We start from the raw sequence: 15150 nt of genomic DNA on the forward strand, positions 1-15150 counted from the left end.
GTAATTTGAATGATTCCAGTGAAAAATAAGGCTAATGACAAACTTCTAGCACGTGTGAAACCAAAGTAGAATCATGAATGCTAATCACCATCACAAAATCAAATTCTACTCCGGAGGTGAATTCCAGTTAAGTTTCACTCACATAATGATAAGAATTTTCAGTGTGGAAGGTCCGATGATTCTAAAAGACGAAATGCAATCATCGTTACAATGATTCAAGATTCACGTGTGAAAAGGCCCTCACACCTCACTTTTATGGATTGCCATATGCCAACTCATTTACCAAGTACAAATTGTTCTAACCCTGTGGGAAAAAGTGTGTCAAAATAATGATTTTGTCAGGAAGATTAGAAAAGGAAAATGCAGTTTATATTATTGATGCAATTGGTACATTATCTTTGCCATGAATAAAAAAGAAGTATTGCGAGACTTGGCATTCAAAAAGTGTGGTCTAAAATTCTGGTTAAGACTAGGGTCAAACCTGGGTTTACTTACCAGAATATGGCTCATTGTGTCTTGAGAAAAGACTAGTTTCAAGTGCCAAGAGGGGCTGTGTTGGCAGACTACACATTAGACAGGTAATGGCTAGTATGTTTCCTGATGACTTAATTGATAAGATAGAGACAATGTGCATTGATCAGGTTTGTTTTTTAGGTGAATTGTCCTATTCGGCAAACAGAGAACTAAACAAGGTCATCGAAAGGTTAACGTTTGGAATGATTCATCCACTCACTTTATACAGGTATTTTCAAAGAGGTGGAATTCAAATTTAACAAATGACGACCAAGTCTCCGCAGTGACCCCCTCCCCACCCTATAAACACAAAACACAAATAATATTTGCTGTCCATAATGATCTAGTTTATGATCTAAGTTGGTGTATCTATGACTTGTTATCTATGCATATCTATACTGGCACCATCATTAGTGCACAAAACAGCCAGGTCCCTGTTACACAAAAGATACATGTACAATCAATTTTAAAATCAATTATATCTCTAAGTATGTGGCAATCTACACTTTAACAGTTGAAATCAATTGTAAACATGAAGTGTATCTATATATATATATATATGTTACACCCCCAGGACACCCACAACAAAAGATCTGGTTTGCAATCAATCGCAAAATGGCAATGGCCAACAATGGCCAATCAAGAAAAAGGTAACTCAAAATCAATCGCAAAATGGTAATGGCCAAAAATGGCCAATCAAGATATAGGTAACTTGCAATCAATTGCGATATGTAAATGGTCAACAATGGCCAATCAAGATAAAGCTGGCGTGCAATCAATCGCAAAATGTCAATGGCCAACAATGGCCAATCAAGATAAAGCTGGCTTGAAGCAATCAATCACAAAATGTCAATGGCCAACACTGGCAAATGATGATCTTTGTTGTATGTGCATCAGGGTCCAAACAAAATTACCAAGCAATCACAAGCTTTTGAGAAACAGGGCCCATACAGGACTTGGTAAACTGTTACAAAACTCTTTGGTCTGGCAAATGTCAACATTCACACTGAAAACCCACTGACAAACAAACAACATTTAAAGGGAAAGAAGATGGACATACATGGGCAAGGTGATTTAAGAGAGGTACTATTGTTTCAGCCTGTATCAATTTAGGGCAAGAAATAAAACACATTCAGAAATTGCACTCAGAGACATACTGATATCCCAATAAAGGGTGTTGCTGCATATACATGTACATGTAAGGAGTGGCACTACAGAGCGTTTTTTTTACAACAAAAAGGAAAAGAAGAAGGGAAGAACAAAGAATAAAGAGCATAAAAAGAGAGATATGGATTATTACGCCTTTATTCAATTGACAGGGGGGGGAATGTCCCCTTCAAGCCTCCAGCCCCCCCCCCACTCCTACCAAAATACATTGATGCCGCCTCTGCACAATGCATATAATTCAATACATGTAGCATAATTGGATAAGATGATATAAGAAAGCATTCTTAGGTCTTCAAAATATTCCTGAGAATTAGAAGTATAAGGGGGCTTAAGTGTTTATCAAGTGCAGTGTAATATAATAACTATTGGAGTGCATAGAGTAAGGTGTCCAATATTGATTCAATGCTGCATGTGTGTTAATGTGCTTGACACCATAACACCAAAAGTATACCAGTAACACTTGAGTGTTAACCTGACACTGCTTTTATAAAATGACAAGGTTTGGTGTTAATTTGCTTCAACTCAAACATAAACTAGCACTACGTATTTGATGTCATTTTTCGAACACCTGAAATATTGGAGTGTATAAGAATTCAATGGAAACTGATTCAATCGACACCTTCATTACAAATTGTAACGTACAGCAAACCATTGCTGTAACAAGGACAACACCCGAGGTGTTGTGTACACTACAGGACTTTAAGGTGTTCCAAATAATGGAAAATACATGTACACTTTTGACAGGTGTAAGATACAATGAACACTGAACACATACACTGCTGGTTTCTACTACACAGAGACACTGTACATGAAATTACATATTTACATTCCTTCTATAATAATATATCTTTATTACACTCACACATCATGCTTCTCTTACCATTTGGCCCAATCTGGCAATAAATAGAGTTTAAAAATAAGAACATCTGAATAATTTTTAAAAAATTAGTCTTTCTCTCTGTAATAACAACCTCTCACAAAAAAATACCATCCCAATAAGCATTAAATACATCTCATTACTCAAAATAATGCATCTGTAATAAAATTATGCATTTATAATAAACCTCGCTCTCAATCTCCTATACACACAAATCAACATTGTAACAAGGACAGGATTTTGTTTGTAATGATTTTCTAAGAAAATGAGAAAATCAGGGTTTTGTGGTCAAACTAATGAGCATGTTAGGAAATTAAACCAGACATTAGCAGGATGCAAAGTCAATATTTGAACAACGACACTGACTTCACCTCTTCTGTGTATTTTGATACCAAGTCTAATCCCATTCTTTAATAACAATTCTATAAATGATATTCAAAATTCTTCATGCAAGCCAACGTATCATATTTATCATTTTTAATGAATGATGTTTTGAATTTGGAATTCAGTATTTCATATCCAACTTCATAACTTAAACATTAAAAAAAAAACATCGACTTTTTTAATACATGTAGAATGCAACAGGAAAACTTTTTTCTTCTTGTACAGGTATACTACAGGTACTGTAGTTTATATAACAGATCGCGATTGTTGCCTTGCTTATAACATGTTTCTCGAGTACAAACAGAAAATGCACAATATTGCAAATTAACATATCCTCCTGTTTGCATTGCACACACTTGACAGTTGGCAATGTGCTGTTTAAAGTAGTCATTCTACAAACAAACATACATTCTTGGCAAATTTCTTCTCCTCTTTGCTTTGTAGCAAACCAAACAATCGTACATCACTCATAAAATGATGACTCACCAGCGGTTTTCACAATTTGGAAAGTTTATGTGGTAAATTACAAAAATGACTGGTATTTGCACATCAACTGAATCTACATGCGAGTTGTCCACTTTGAGTCAGATATGTAATCAAAAGGACTTGGTACAGCGCTGTGATAGTTACAGGCAATCAAAATTGCCCTGGTAACCACCTTCATAAAAGGAACATGAACATGAAGGTCATTTTCACCAAGGTGCGACAGATACAAACAACACTTCTGGAAGTCCCAATTCGGAAGAGATCATCACGAAACAATAAACACTAGCATGTTTCCATGATGTCATCGATAATACCACTTCCTGCTAACCTCTGCCCTTTGACCTCTCTGGAACGTGATAAACTGAGGTCATCCGATTCAGAGCTTTCGTTGGACCCTTCGCTCCCGACACTGTCCTGTCTCGTCCCTCTCTTGTTGGTCACCGTTGTGATGGCGTCGCTGACCACGCCTTTGTTGCAGGAGAGGGCGGGGTCAGCAGGTGACCTGTGGGCGGGGCTTGGGTTTGACCTTGGCTTGACCCCTGACCCCAGACAGGAGGTTGCACATGGCCTCAGGAGCTGTGGATGTATCATAATCTCTCCTCTGACCCCTTTGAAGATCGTTCCACAGCATATCTTCTCCCTGTAAACGAGCAGAAACAACAATACCTGTATTACCACTTTTTTCCTTCGGAACAGTGGCAAAGGCTCATTTATTTGATAAGTGATTCAAATTTTTTATATTTTCTTCCAATCGGGGAACCCAGAAACAAGGCATATCCTATCATGTTAATACTAAGCTTTGACAGTTGAAATTCATTTTTGATACATTGCTATTGCTATGCCTGGCAAACCTTGAGCAAGCTTTCAGGTTGCCAAGGTCAATTTTTGTTTAAGAAGTATACATAAAACTTAAAAATTTGCCTACATGTTTCAAATACCTACCAATATTGAGAGCTAAAAAATTGCTGGTATCGATTCATAGACTAAATATAGATCCAATCCACATCCATATATTGCTATGTCAGGAAAGCTTCAAACAAGCTTCAATCAATCTTCTGACAAGCTTCTAGCTGCTTCATGCACGAAATAACTTTGTCACACATTAGTAACCTAGATATTTGCTAACATATTCGAATAAGAAGAAAAATCTTGTCAGAAAAGCTTTAATCAAGCTTCAAACAAGCTTCAATCAATCTTCTGACAAGCTTCTAGCTGCTCCATGCATGAAATAACTTTGTTACACATTAGTAACCTAGATATGTGCTATCATTTTCAAAGAATAAGTAGGAATAAGTCTTGTCTTGGTTGTATTTCGGCAACCTTAGTTATTTGCTTACATTTTCCAATACGAAGTGTCGATGATGGATGCCAGTAGAGGGGGTAGTTCATCTAAGTCCTCTGATGATATTGAGCCAGTCCTAGATCCAGGCTGGGATACAACTGATGTGTCCGAGGTGTCACTGGGGGTGGGGCTGGGAGGTGATGCATCCTCAGCTGTAGAGGAGGGGGGGGGAGGACAGAGAAGGAAGATATTTCAATTATTGGTTAGGCCCGGGGTATGTTTTCATCACACTCTAGTATCATCTGTCATTGGGTTAGAATATCATAGGTTTTATTTTAGATAATTTCATAAAATAGCTCTGTATTTTTAAGCATCGTGATCGGCCAATACGCATCACATGACATCCAACTTTTTTGGTGCACTGCATGGCAGTGCAAAAGGTGCGCAACGAAATTTGATATTGCACGCTTGAGCAAACCAGTGCGGTAGAAGGCCCGGGAGAAGTCCAACAAAACTGTACTGTAACTTTTTAAAAATTTGTTTTTGTGTTGCTATTTTATAAAACAAATAATGCACTCGCTCTGTCGTGTGTAAAAGTAAATGCAGCGAAAGCTCGGTTTCTTCAGATAGTGCACACTAGGCACTCGCCGCAAGCGGCTCGTGCATGGTGCGGCATCTATCTAAAGAAACCTCTCGTGCTCTGCATTTCCACTAACGCACTCGGCTGCATGCATTATTTGTATAATATTTCATCCGGGAGGGGAGGATGGAGGCTTTGGGTACATTCAGCCCCCAAATGCTCTACAGAGACCTGTAAAACTAATAAATTTAAAGAGCTCCTAAAATTCCCAAAGGATCTAATGTAAACAATGTAGCAAAATTGGGAAGGTAACTTCTAAAAGTAACTTTTTCTGAAGGTTATTTGTATTATCATCAAAGCTGCAAATTTTCTGCCATCCAGTTTTAAATATTGATCATCTTGTGAGCACTTTCTTTGTTACCAATTCATCTGATAATCAAATAAAATTTAATATGATAAAAAAGGAAAAGTCTTTAATATTGCATGACTGTAAATTGTATTCATCAAGACAATTTTGAAAGCATCTGCAGCTGGAATCAAACAATACATGTTGCATTTACAGAGCTTTACAAGTATCCCATTGACTTCATTAGTATTCAATGGCTTTGGAAAGAAAGTACCTCAGTCGGTTCATCTTACAGAAGGACCTATTGTGTTTACATCCTATCCACAGGACTTACTGTCTGGATGGCTCCTGGTCCTAAGCCCATCAAGTAGCTGCATCCTCTTCTTCCTCTCCGCGTGTCTCCTCTTGTTCCGTCTGCTCCACCCGTGCTCCGAGACAACAGAGCCGGGGTTGTTGTTGTTGCAGTTGTTGGAATAGAGGTTGGTGGGCGTGGTCTTTTGGGTTTTCAGCTTGTGTCTCAGCTGTGACTTCCCCCCTGGCCCCGCCCTGGCGTCTACCACCTAATGAAAATTAACAATGTGAAGAACACTTGCAACAGGTTTTATTTTCAGTACATACTGTATATGGGGTGAGATACTGAAGTTACCTTGGAGTACTGGCTTACCAGGAAAACAAATACATATATATATATCACTCCATATATATATATATCTACATTTTTTTTATTCGGGGGCTATATTTCACAACTGTGTAAGTCTGAAACATTGGATAAGCTTTAACATTAGAGTGAATAGGTTTATTCCAAGGCTCTTATGAACATTTCAGGGGCAAAAAAACCTTGAGCCCCCATTTATAATACCCTTGTGCCATACATGTACGGATGAGGGAGGCTTGGAGTTTACCTGCCCACCCCACCCCCTCCAAAAAAATATGGGAAATGAAAGGGAAAAGCATAATATGTTCATGATATATAACATTATCGTCAGTATATATGTATTATGCTAAAATCTATTACAAAATGAGATTTTCTTTTCTTTTTTTGCTCACTTGTGGCTACTTAGAAATGTTATGCCCTTAATTTTTTCTGTGGGCGGAGAGAGAGAGAAGGGGGGGGGGAGGAAGGGGGGCAAGAGTAAGAGGGAGATGGAGGGAGAGACAAAATACTCCCAAGAAGTTTTTTTCCTATTACTTGATAAACTTTGAAAAATCAAAATTGAAGAGGTTCTGCAAAAATTATGAAACCTTATTTTTCATGATTTTCATGAGAAATTAACCATGGAAACTGAAGAAACTTACATGGTTCCAATTTCTCTCTGTTCCTTTGGGTAGTTTCTTCCATCTCTTAATGAGTAGAACGCACGCATTACAGATCTCTCCCGTTCGTTTCTGGCCTTCTACCAGGTTGAAGCAATCCTTGAATTCCATCTCATACTTCTTGCTGTCTGTAGAGATAAAACAAAATAATGATATTGATGTTAAATTTTTCCATTTGTGCCGTCATATATACAAAAAATTGTCCTTTTGCTGTCTGTAGAGATAAAACAAAATAATGATATTGATGTTAAATTTTTCCATTTGTGCCGTCATATATACAAAAAATTGTCCTTTTGCTGTCTGTAGAGATAAAAAAAATTAAAATATTGAATTTTTTCCCCATATATGTGATGTATTGTATCAAAATAAGCCCCTTTTTTGAAGGTGGCCCTGTCCCAAAATATTGAAATTTAAGGCCAGTTGGTGTGATATTCACATTCAAATAATGCCCAAGTAAAAAAAATCAATCGAAAATGAGTGATGCAAGAAAGTTGAGTTGCACAGGAGGCCTACAGCACTGTATGCGAATAAAATACAAAAGGATTTGCCCTTGATTTGGGGACTGACACTTATTATGGTTCAATACTTCAATTAACCCATGGACCTACTAGTCCATGATCAGACAATTTCTTGCAACAATAGATTCCAACCCAGGGTTCAGTATTTCGATATGTAGTCTTATAACATATTGTGCTCAATTATATATATATATATATATATATATATATATATATATATTATAAATTATATATATATATATATATATATATATTATATAAATATATATATATATATAACAATACATGTATAGCAGCAGGAAGTCAACAATAATGCCTTTCTCAAATCATTCTACCATTATTGAGATTCATGATGATCCAAGGCAATAAAATTTGATACTGTTTGTTTATGAATGACTCATAATTACTGATCTGTACTCTGTTAGAGGGAATGTGATTCATTTTAAATGCTCTGTATTGGGTATTGGTCATAAAAATAAATGGCAATCTTCTCGAAAAAGAGGATTCGGGGGGGCCTGAACTGGAGTTGATTTAGAGAAATTAAATCCAAGGAGAACAATACAAAACAATATTAAAAATGGTAATACATGTAGTAAAACAATTTCAGTAATAATAATGATAACAATATTCATGTAAATAATAATTTGATATAATGATAATAATGAGGATGATTTCAACAGCAATAATGATAACAATATCAATAGTGACAACTGCAATAATAGTCATGATATTAATGACAATACGGCATTTCTGAAAAGAAATCCAACTATAGTAGCTGACTATTCATTGGTGTACCATACATGTACATTGATACTATCCTTTTCTTTATACAAAGGTGAAGGATGGAATATGGTTGTTGATACTCAACCATTAAACCAGGTGGGTGTTTCATAAAGCTGTTTGTAAGTTAAAAGCAACTTAAAAATGACTGGTGAACATTATCTATGTCACCAATTAACATTTGGTGTATACCATTCAGGCACAGATCCAGGGGGGGGGGCTGAAGGTATTTTTTTGCGGACGAATTATTGACCTTAAATGTTCATGTAGGTGACCTTTTTTTTTTGCTTGTCAGATTTCAAACGGGTAAATTGTGCCACCCCTTTTTAAAAATCCTGGATCCTGTGGCACCCCGTAAAATTTCAACTCTGGATCCCCGCCTGCCATTTACCCCAATACATGTAAGAATGGGTCACCAGTCGCTCGTGACCCCCGGGGGGGGGGGGGGGGGGCCACTTCCATTCACGAGTGGATACCATGCGCGACCATGGGGTCTCGAAAAGCACCCTAAACACGTAATTTTCATATTCTAAAAAATGCACCCCTTAACAAGTATTGGCGTGTGAACCCCCACCCTTAACAAGTATTGGAAACAAAACGATGCTCTTGGCAAATATTCCCTGAAATGAACCCCTAAAGAAGTACAGGAATGTTTTATTGTTACGGGTTCTTCAGTCGTCGGCTTTACCTTATTTGGTTTAGTACGACCCCAGCTTCTACGCCTCGCGCAAATCGGACTCTAAACACGAAGTGTTGGGGCAAAAAGGACATCCTTTTTAAAAAATTTTAATTTTGTTTTATCATCCCCACAAATTCGACCCTAAACACGTTATTTTTCTAGCGAAATAGATACCCTTTTTTCATTATTTTAGTGTTTTTGACACCCTTATCACGTTACGTACGTAATGTGCCCTATCGTGAAAAAGACATCCTTTTTACGTGTTTTTTGGTCGCGCATGGTATCCACTCGCCAATGTAAGTGGCCCCCCCCGGGCTCGTGACTTATGAACAGCTTCATGAAACGCCCACCTGGAAAAATCATGAAGAGTACCAGCACAATTATTTCAAAACCTTTAAATCAAAATACCTGTAAATCTGGAACTAGATGACTTTGCCTTGCAGATACAGCACCCGGCGACGCTGCGATAGATCTTGGGACGGTGGAATGTGAACATGGTTTCTTGCTTTCCCACAGGGCCGTTATCTGTTGTGAGAATGTAATAGGAGAACAAGACAATACATGTATCAGTTGGGACTTCCAAGTAATCCAAAAGGAAGGATGATTTATGTTAAAACATGGCGTCTCTTGTTTCAGAAAATCAAGTTTTTGTTTCGGATTTGATTTGAAGGAAATAGCCATTTTGTTTTAGTCATAGATTCTATGAACTTGTAAATCAGAAGAAAATCAGTCATACATGTACTGTATGTATGAGAATCATTTTCCTGGTATCGCATCGCAATATGCTTGGGATGGAAAATTATTCCATTAATTACAGTATTACCAATACCATTACCATTGCTATTGTGGTCATCATATCTCATATTGTAGCAACAAGATAGTGAAAATAAATGTCACACGCATTTTTAAGTAGTGTGAATGTGTATAGAACATTCATGGATTGCTACAAGTAAGAAACGAGGTACATGTATGAATATCATTCTTAATTAATGTGTTGTGTGTGTTTTAGGTGAGCAATACCAATTCCAATAAGAAACAATGCAATGTTCACACTTACAAAGTGATGCGAGATGAGTCAAGTTGATTAAAGTTAAGTGTGGACATGGTTCTTAATAAGATTAGCGTAGGGTATGAATATTAAAGTGCATGGAGAAGACTGTATAACAGATGAGTCATCAAAATTACCTTATTAAAGCAAGAATCTTGTTACATACAGGTATATGTACAGGTATACATCTGGGATGTTTAATCAATCTTAATCAATTCAATCTACATAATAGTACAATCAATTTTGAAATACAATACAACATACAATATAGACTGAAAAATCTGCTGTTTCTGCAGGTTTCAAACATTTCTGATTTTTTTGTCAGTCCTCCACCTCTTCCTTGACGGAGGGGATGGTGCGGAGCCAGATGAAGTCTCAGCTGAGCATACCCCTGACCGAAATAGATTGATTTTTGGTCTACACTGTACATAAAATATGGATGGGTTTATACATGAACTGTATACATGTACCCCAAACCACTCATTTACCATATTGGAAGATAATGTATGTGGTAGTGTGCAAGAGCAGAGATGCCAACATGAAAAGGAACATTTCAGTATTTTTAAAGCTGAAAATCAGTATTTCAGTGAGGAAATCAGTATTTTCAAAAAATACCATAGGACAACACATAAACCTAAAACTTTAGAAATCAGTATTTTACATGCAACCATCAGTATTCTTCTCATTTTTCAGTACTAAATACTGAAAATCAGTACTACTTGGCAGCTCTGCATCTGAGTGTCATACAAATAGCACACATGGACACAATGATGGGTGATCATTCATTAAATGAAGATTATGATGATCTCTACATGCCTCATGAATATGTATGCTGTGATTCACATTATAAATTAATTAATTAATCACCTGTGCAAAGATCACTGAATCAAACGATTGCCCTTGGTGAGTCACACTCAGTGTGAACAGCCCCATGTGTGAATAATACATGTACATTGGGTTGGATAGTGAAGACATTATATTTACAATGCATATCATAGTGAGTCATTCGTTTTATACGAGTGTGAACTAGAGTAGATGATTAATTACTCCCCAAACAAGTATCCGTACAAACAATGTGTAAACACTTTTAGACAAGTACATGATCAAGTTTAAAACCCACTGAACATGGCTTTATAGCTAAAGCAGGACTAAATACATGTACACATTTTCCATAGACCCCAAACAAACCCACAGTATCTTCCCATAGCCAGGCTGAGAATAGATGTGGTACTGGTACTTTACACTTCTCTTCATGAATGGAGTATTTCTACAGGTATACCACTACATGTATTAGGGGGGGGGGCTTTAATCAATTCAATACCAGCAAGGCTTTGGCGTTGGATGCCCTTTTGATTGGCCAAGGTGCCATCTCATCAGGATAAAAAATATAAATGGGGGGGGGGGGGGCTCGGGTGAATCAAAATACTCAAAGAGCCCTGGAAAAACCCCCAATCACTGTAGTGTTGGAGCTTGAAGCAGATTTAGGCAGTAGGTTGTGAGAAGTACATGTGACCCCCAAAATAATATTAAAAAAATATTTAGTTTGCCTGCATCTGATTGACCTTGGATGGCCAAATGTTTGACCTCCATGCCTCTCTCAGTTACCTTGGATATTTTTGTGTATTTTTGATTGATTGATTGATTGATTGATTCATTTATTCATTCATTTACATGTATCTATTTGATATATTTTTTTGGGGGGAGGGGCATGTATTTATCCAAGGAAACCAATTTTATGGTCTTGGATCCCAATCTGTTTGGTCTCATTACCTCTCAGTGACATTGGATATTTGTGTGCTCTTTTTTTTGGGGGGGGGGAGGGGGGAGGAACCTAAACTAATCAAAGGTCACCCCTGCCATGGTATTCAACACCCTATTGTTTATTGTTCGGTCTTAGTGCCCATTCCATTGGCCATTTGGCCTTGTTTTTTTTTGGGGGGGGAAATTAATCAAAGGCCATCCATACCTTGCCATGACATTTATGCCCTATTATTTTGCCTAAATGCCCCTTTTTCAATGGCTTTTCAACACATATTTTCATGCCCATTTAAAATTTCCCCTTTAGGTTGAAATAGAGAAAAATACCCTGTAGAAAAGTGCAGAGCCTGGAGAATTGACCTAATCAATATTAACCATTCCACTCTGAAACAAACAGAAGCATGAAAATAATTTTCCATCATTGAATCCTGAATAAAGTGAGGCTCAATCCCTGGATAAGGCATGGCTATATTTGTCTCCCTGAATCAAATCTACGTCAAGCACATTAAACAGTCAATGTGTGGTCATGTTCTGATAATAGTGTTGAAAATGATGGAATAAAAATGCTACATGTACATGTAGGAAATTGTCTCCATTGTTTTTTTTCCCCCTGACTGCCTGTACATGTATACGTATCTTGTTTTTTCTTATCTTTAGTCAACTTTAGATACACTTGATTTCTTGAAAGTAGATTTTTCTTCTGGGTGAAATTAATGTTAAGGTTGTCAGGATTTATTATCACTATCATCATATAAATGCAATTATCATTATTATCATCAAAATTTAAGTTACTGTGACAATTTCAGTGTTGAAAACAATATTTAAATAATAAATACTTGTAAACAAATCAATAAAATTAATACCCGAGTGAATTATGAGATAGATACATTTATAAATGAATGAATAACTACATTAATAATTACAAAAATAAATAAGTAAGTAAATAAATAAATAAAAATAATGAAATAAATAAACAAAATTAACAAATCACATGAATAATTTAATGTAAATAAATAAAAACCTTTTTACATGAATTTTCATGATTAGAATGCATACTTGTTGGCAAATAATACTACATTGTAGTACCACACGCATGTACTGTACAGGTATTGTTAACTGTCATTGTGTTTATGGGAGTGAGGGGGTTATATAATTGGACACAAAGGGCTCATAGAAGCTCAACAAGGATAAAAAGATCAAAAGAATAATTTTCCAACAGCTTGCACTGATGCCCCATATCAACAATGGGACCTCCTCCTCATGCTCGAAACAAAGAACCTGGCATACATTACTTGGCATACAAAATAATATACAAGTGCTGTATGTGTAGTCATGTCAGTGGAAATAATTTAAATTGAATGCCATTTTGTGTCATTTCAGCATGCAATGAATGCTAAAATGAACAAACAAAACGTCTTGACAAGAACACAAACTTGCGTATAAATGGTACATGTGAATCTTCATGTATCTAGGCTGTATAAGTGGAAGGTTTCAGTTTATACATGTATTATAGCCATCTCCTTGCTTCAAACTATGACAATATTGATTTACATTATATGACATTAATAACATACACAGTGTACGTTCTGCACTGACTGAAAGTTACAAGTAGGCCTATTTAAATCTGTGATTACACATATAATGTGTGTGACAATAAATGACACAATCATAAAAACTTATCTTATTCAAAGTTAGAAGATCTAGTTCAACAAAGGCACCAAGGCATGACACAAATTCATTTACTGTCTTTATTATATGACTTTAAGAAAATAATGATATCAATTTCTATGAGATAGAAAAAATAGGTTACCTAGCTAGACTAAACAAGACAATTTTGAATGCTGCCAGAGCAAATAAACAAGACTGTCTGAATAATGACAATGCTTGGATGGAGATTCGACATATAGACTAATTGGAATGTGACATCCACTCAACATTGGCATGCATGGCAGTGTATGTACATGAAGAATCATCGTAATTCTATCCATTATTGAAATGTGTTGAATTATGAACAATTATGGCTAGCAATCATCACTACCTAATGTAAGTTCACACAAAGAAGCTGATAACATTCTATCAACAACTATCCACAAATATAAATGATGGAATAGAGTAGACCAACCGTATTACTTAAACAATTATATCAACAGAACATGAATAATCTGGAATAAAATATGTGTAAAAATACTCACATTAGCACTAATGACAATGTCCTACAATTTATCAAGTTCCTTGGGAATAATAATCCAACCTCACTTCTGAGCTGCCAAGTTGCAACTGTGAGAAAAATACCCTCAAAATTGTCTTTGTTCATCAAGTTCTGGACCACAATAACAAAACATCACTCAGTCTCAAGCACAGCAATACCACACAGTGGGATTAGTGTGCATAAATTACAGGCCCTGCTGGTCTGGGAGCCACCCAATAGGAACAAAGCGAAGGGTGGAATAAAGCCCAAATCCTGGCCATATATTGCTTTGTGTGGGCTCCACGGCTCGCGAGTGGCACGTGCCAGGCACGCGAACAAAGACCCCCAGCAAGGCCCGGTCGATCGAGCAGGACCAACCGGAGGAACCCTTTGTTGGATCGGAGAGAGGGGGCAAAAACAAAAACATGCAACACACAGGAAATCTCTTGTTTCCGGGGGGAAATCGAAAATAAGAGGAAATAGCAAGAAACAAAGCACTAGTTCGAGGGTTGGAAAATAATGGTGGAAATGGTGAAAAGAATACATATTGTCATAGCCGATGGAGCTAAAATTCTTGAGTGTCATTTTTTTTAGCACTCGTAGTTTCAGTTTTACTTTTTTACCGAGGCCCGAGCTAGCCCATACACGAGAAAGGCGCAGGCAATTGCAATGATGTGTGAGCAAGCGCCGGGGTTCATCTCCGTACACTCCACGTGTGTTCTCGTAGTATACCGGCACGCCGGTCGATCTCTCTGAAAATCGAAATAGGACATCATCATGTTCTTCCAAAAATAAACAAATCTAGAGAATGTCTTACCTTGGAAATTTACAGATATACAGGTCACTGATTGCTCTTGGAGATATGATTTACCAAACTTCGGGAGAAAGCTGATAGAATATGAAATCCTTAGAGTAAAAATAAAAATGAATAGAGTGTCCGATCTGAGTAGTCACGATGTTTTCACGACCAATCAATTTATTTCTGGTATAGCCCCCTCTCTTGCCGAAGTGATGAAAATGTTTTCATTCAAGATATTTTTTTAATTCTATAATTTAGAACCTAGCGCACCTTTGATTTTGCATGTCCTTGATTTTTATAGGACTGAATTCAACCATAGACCTGGCTACGGAGGATTATATATTGTTACTGGGGGTGCTGTGACTATGCTCAGCACCCCCAGTAAAATAGACTAATCCTCCGTCGACAGGGCCCTGAATCCAACGTGTGCA

At 36.9% G+C, this 15150-nt stretch overlaps 1 protein-coding gene across 2 annotated transcripts; it reads right to left on the bottom strand.

Moving 5' to 3' along the window:
- Window positions 1-662: 662 nt before the first annotated feature.
- On the bottom strand, window positions 663-14893 carry LOC121405778 (SIN3-HDAC complex-associated factor-like). 2 transcript variants are annotated; one of them, XM_041596730.1, is made up of 6 exons: window positions 14738-14893; window positions 9335-9451; window positions 6932-7077; window positions 5970-6195; window positions 4765-4921; window positions 663-4067 (listed from the first exon to the last, which is right to left on the bottom strand). In XM_041596730.1, the coding sequence occupies exons 2-6, from the start codon at window positions 9420-9422 to the stop codon at window positions 3710-3712; spliced, it is 975 nt and encodes a 324-aa protein (XP_041452664.1). In that variant the 5' UTR covers window positions 9423-9451; window positions 14738-14893; the 3' UTR covers window positions 663-3709. The 2 variants fall into 2 exon arrangements, with proteins under 2 accessions (XP_041452664.1, XP_041452663.1); XM_041596729.1 differs by lacking the exon at window positions 14738-14893 and adding an exon at window positions 13925-14246.
- Window positions 14894-15150: the final 257 nt, after the last annotated feature.

This window comes from Lytechinus variegatus, chromosome 19 (genome assembly GCF_018143015.1).
Source record: "Lytechinus variegatus isolate NC3 chromosome 19, Lvar_3.0, whole genome shotgun sequence".
In the NCBI taxonomy this organism is placed as follows: Eukaryota; Metazoa; Echinodermata; class Echinoidea; order Temnopleuroida; family Toxopneustidae; genus Lytechinus; species Lytechinus variegatus.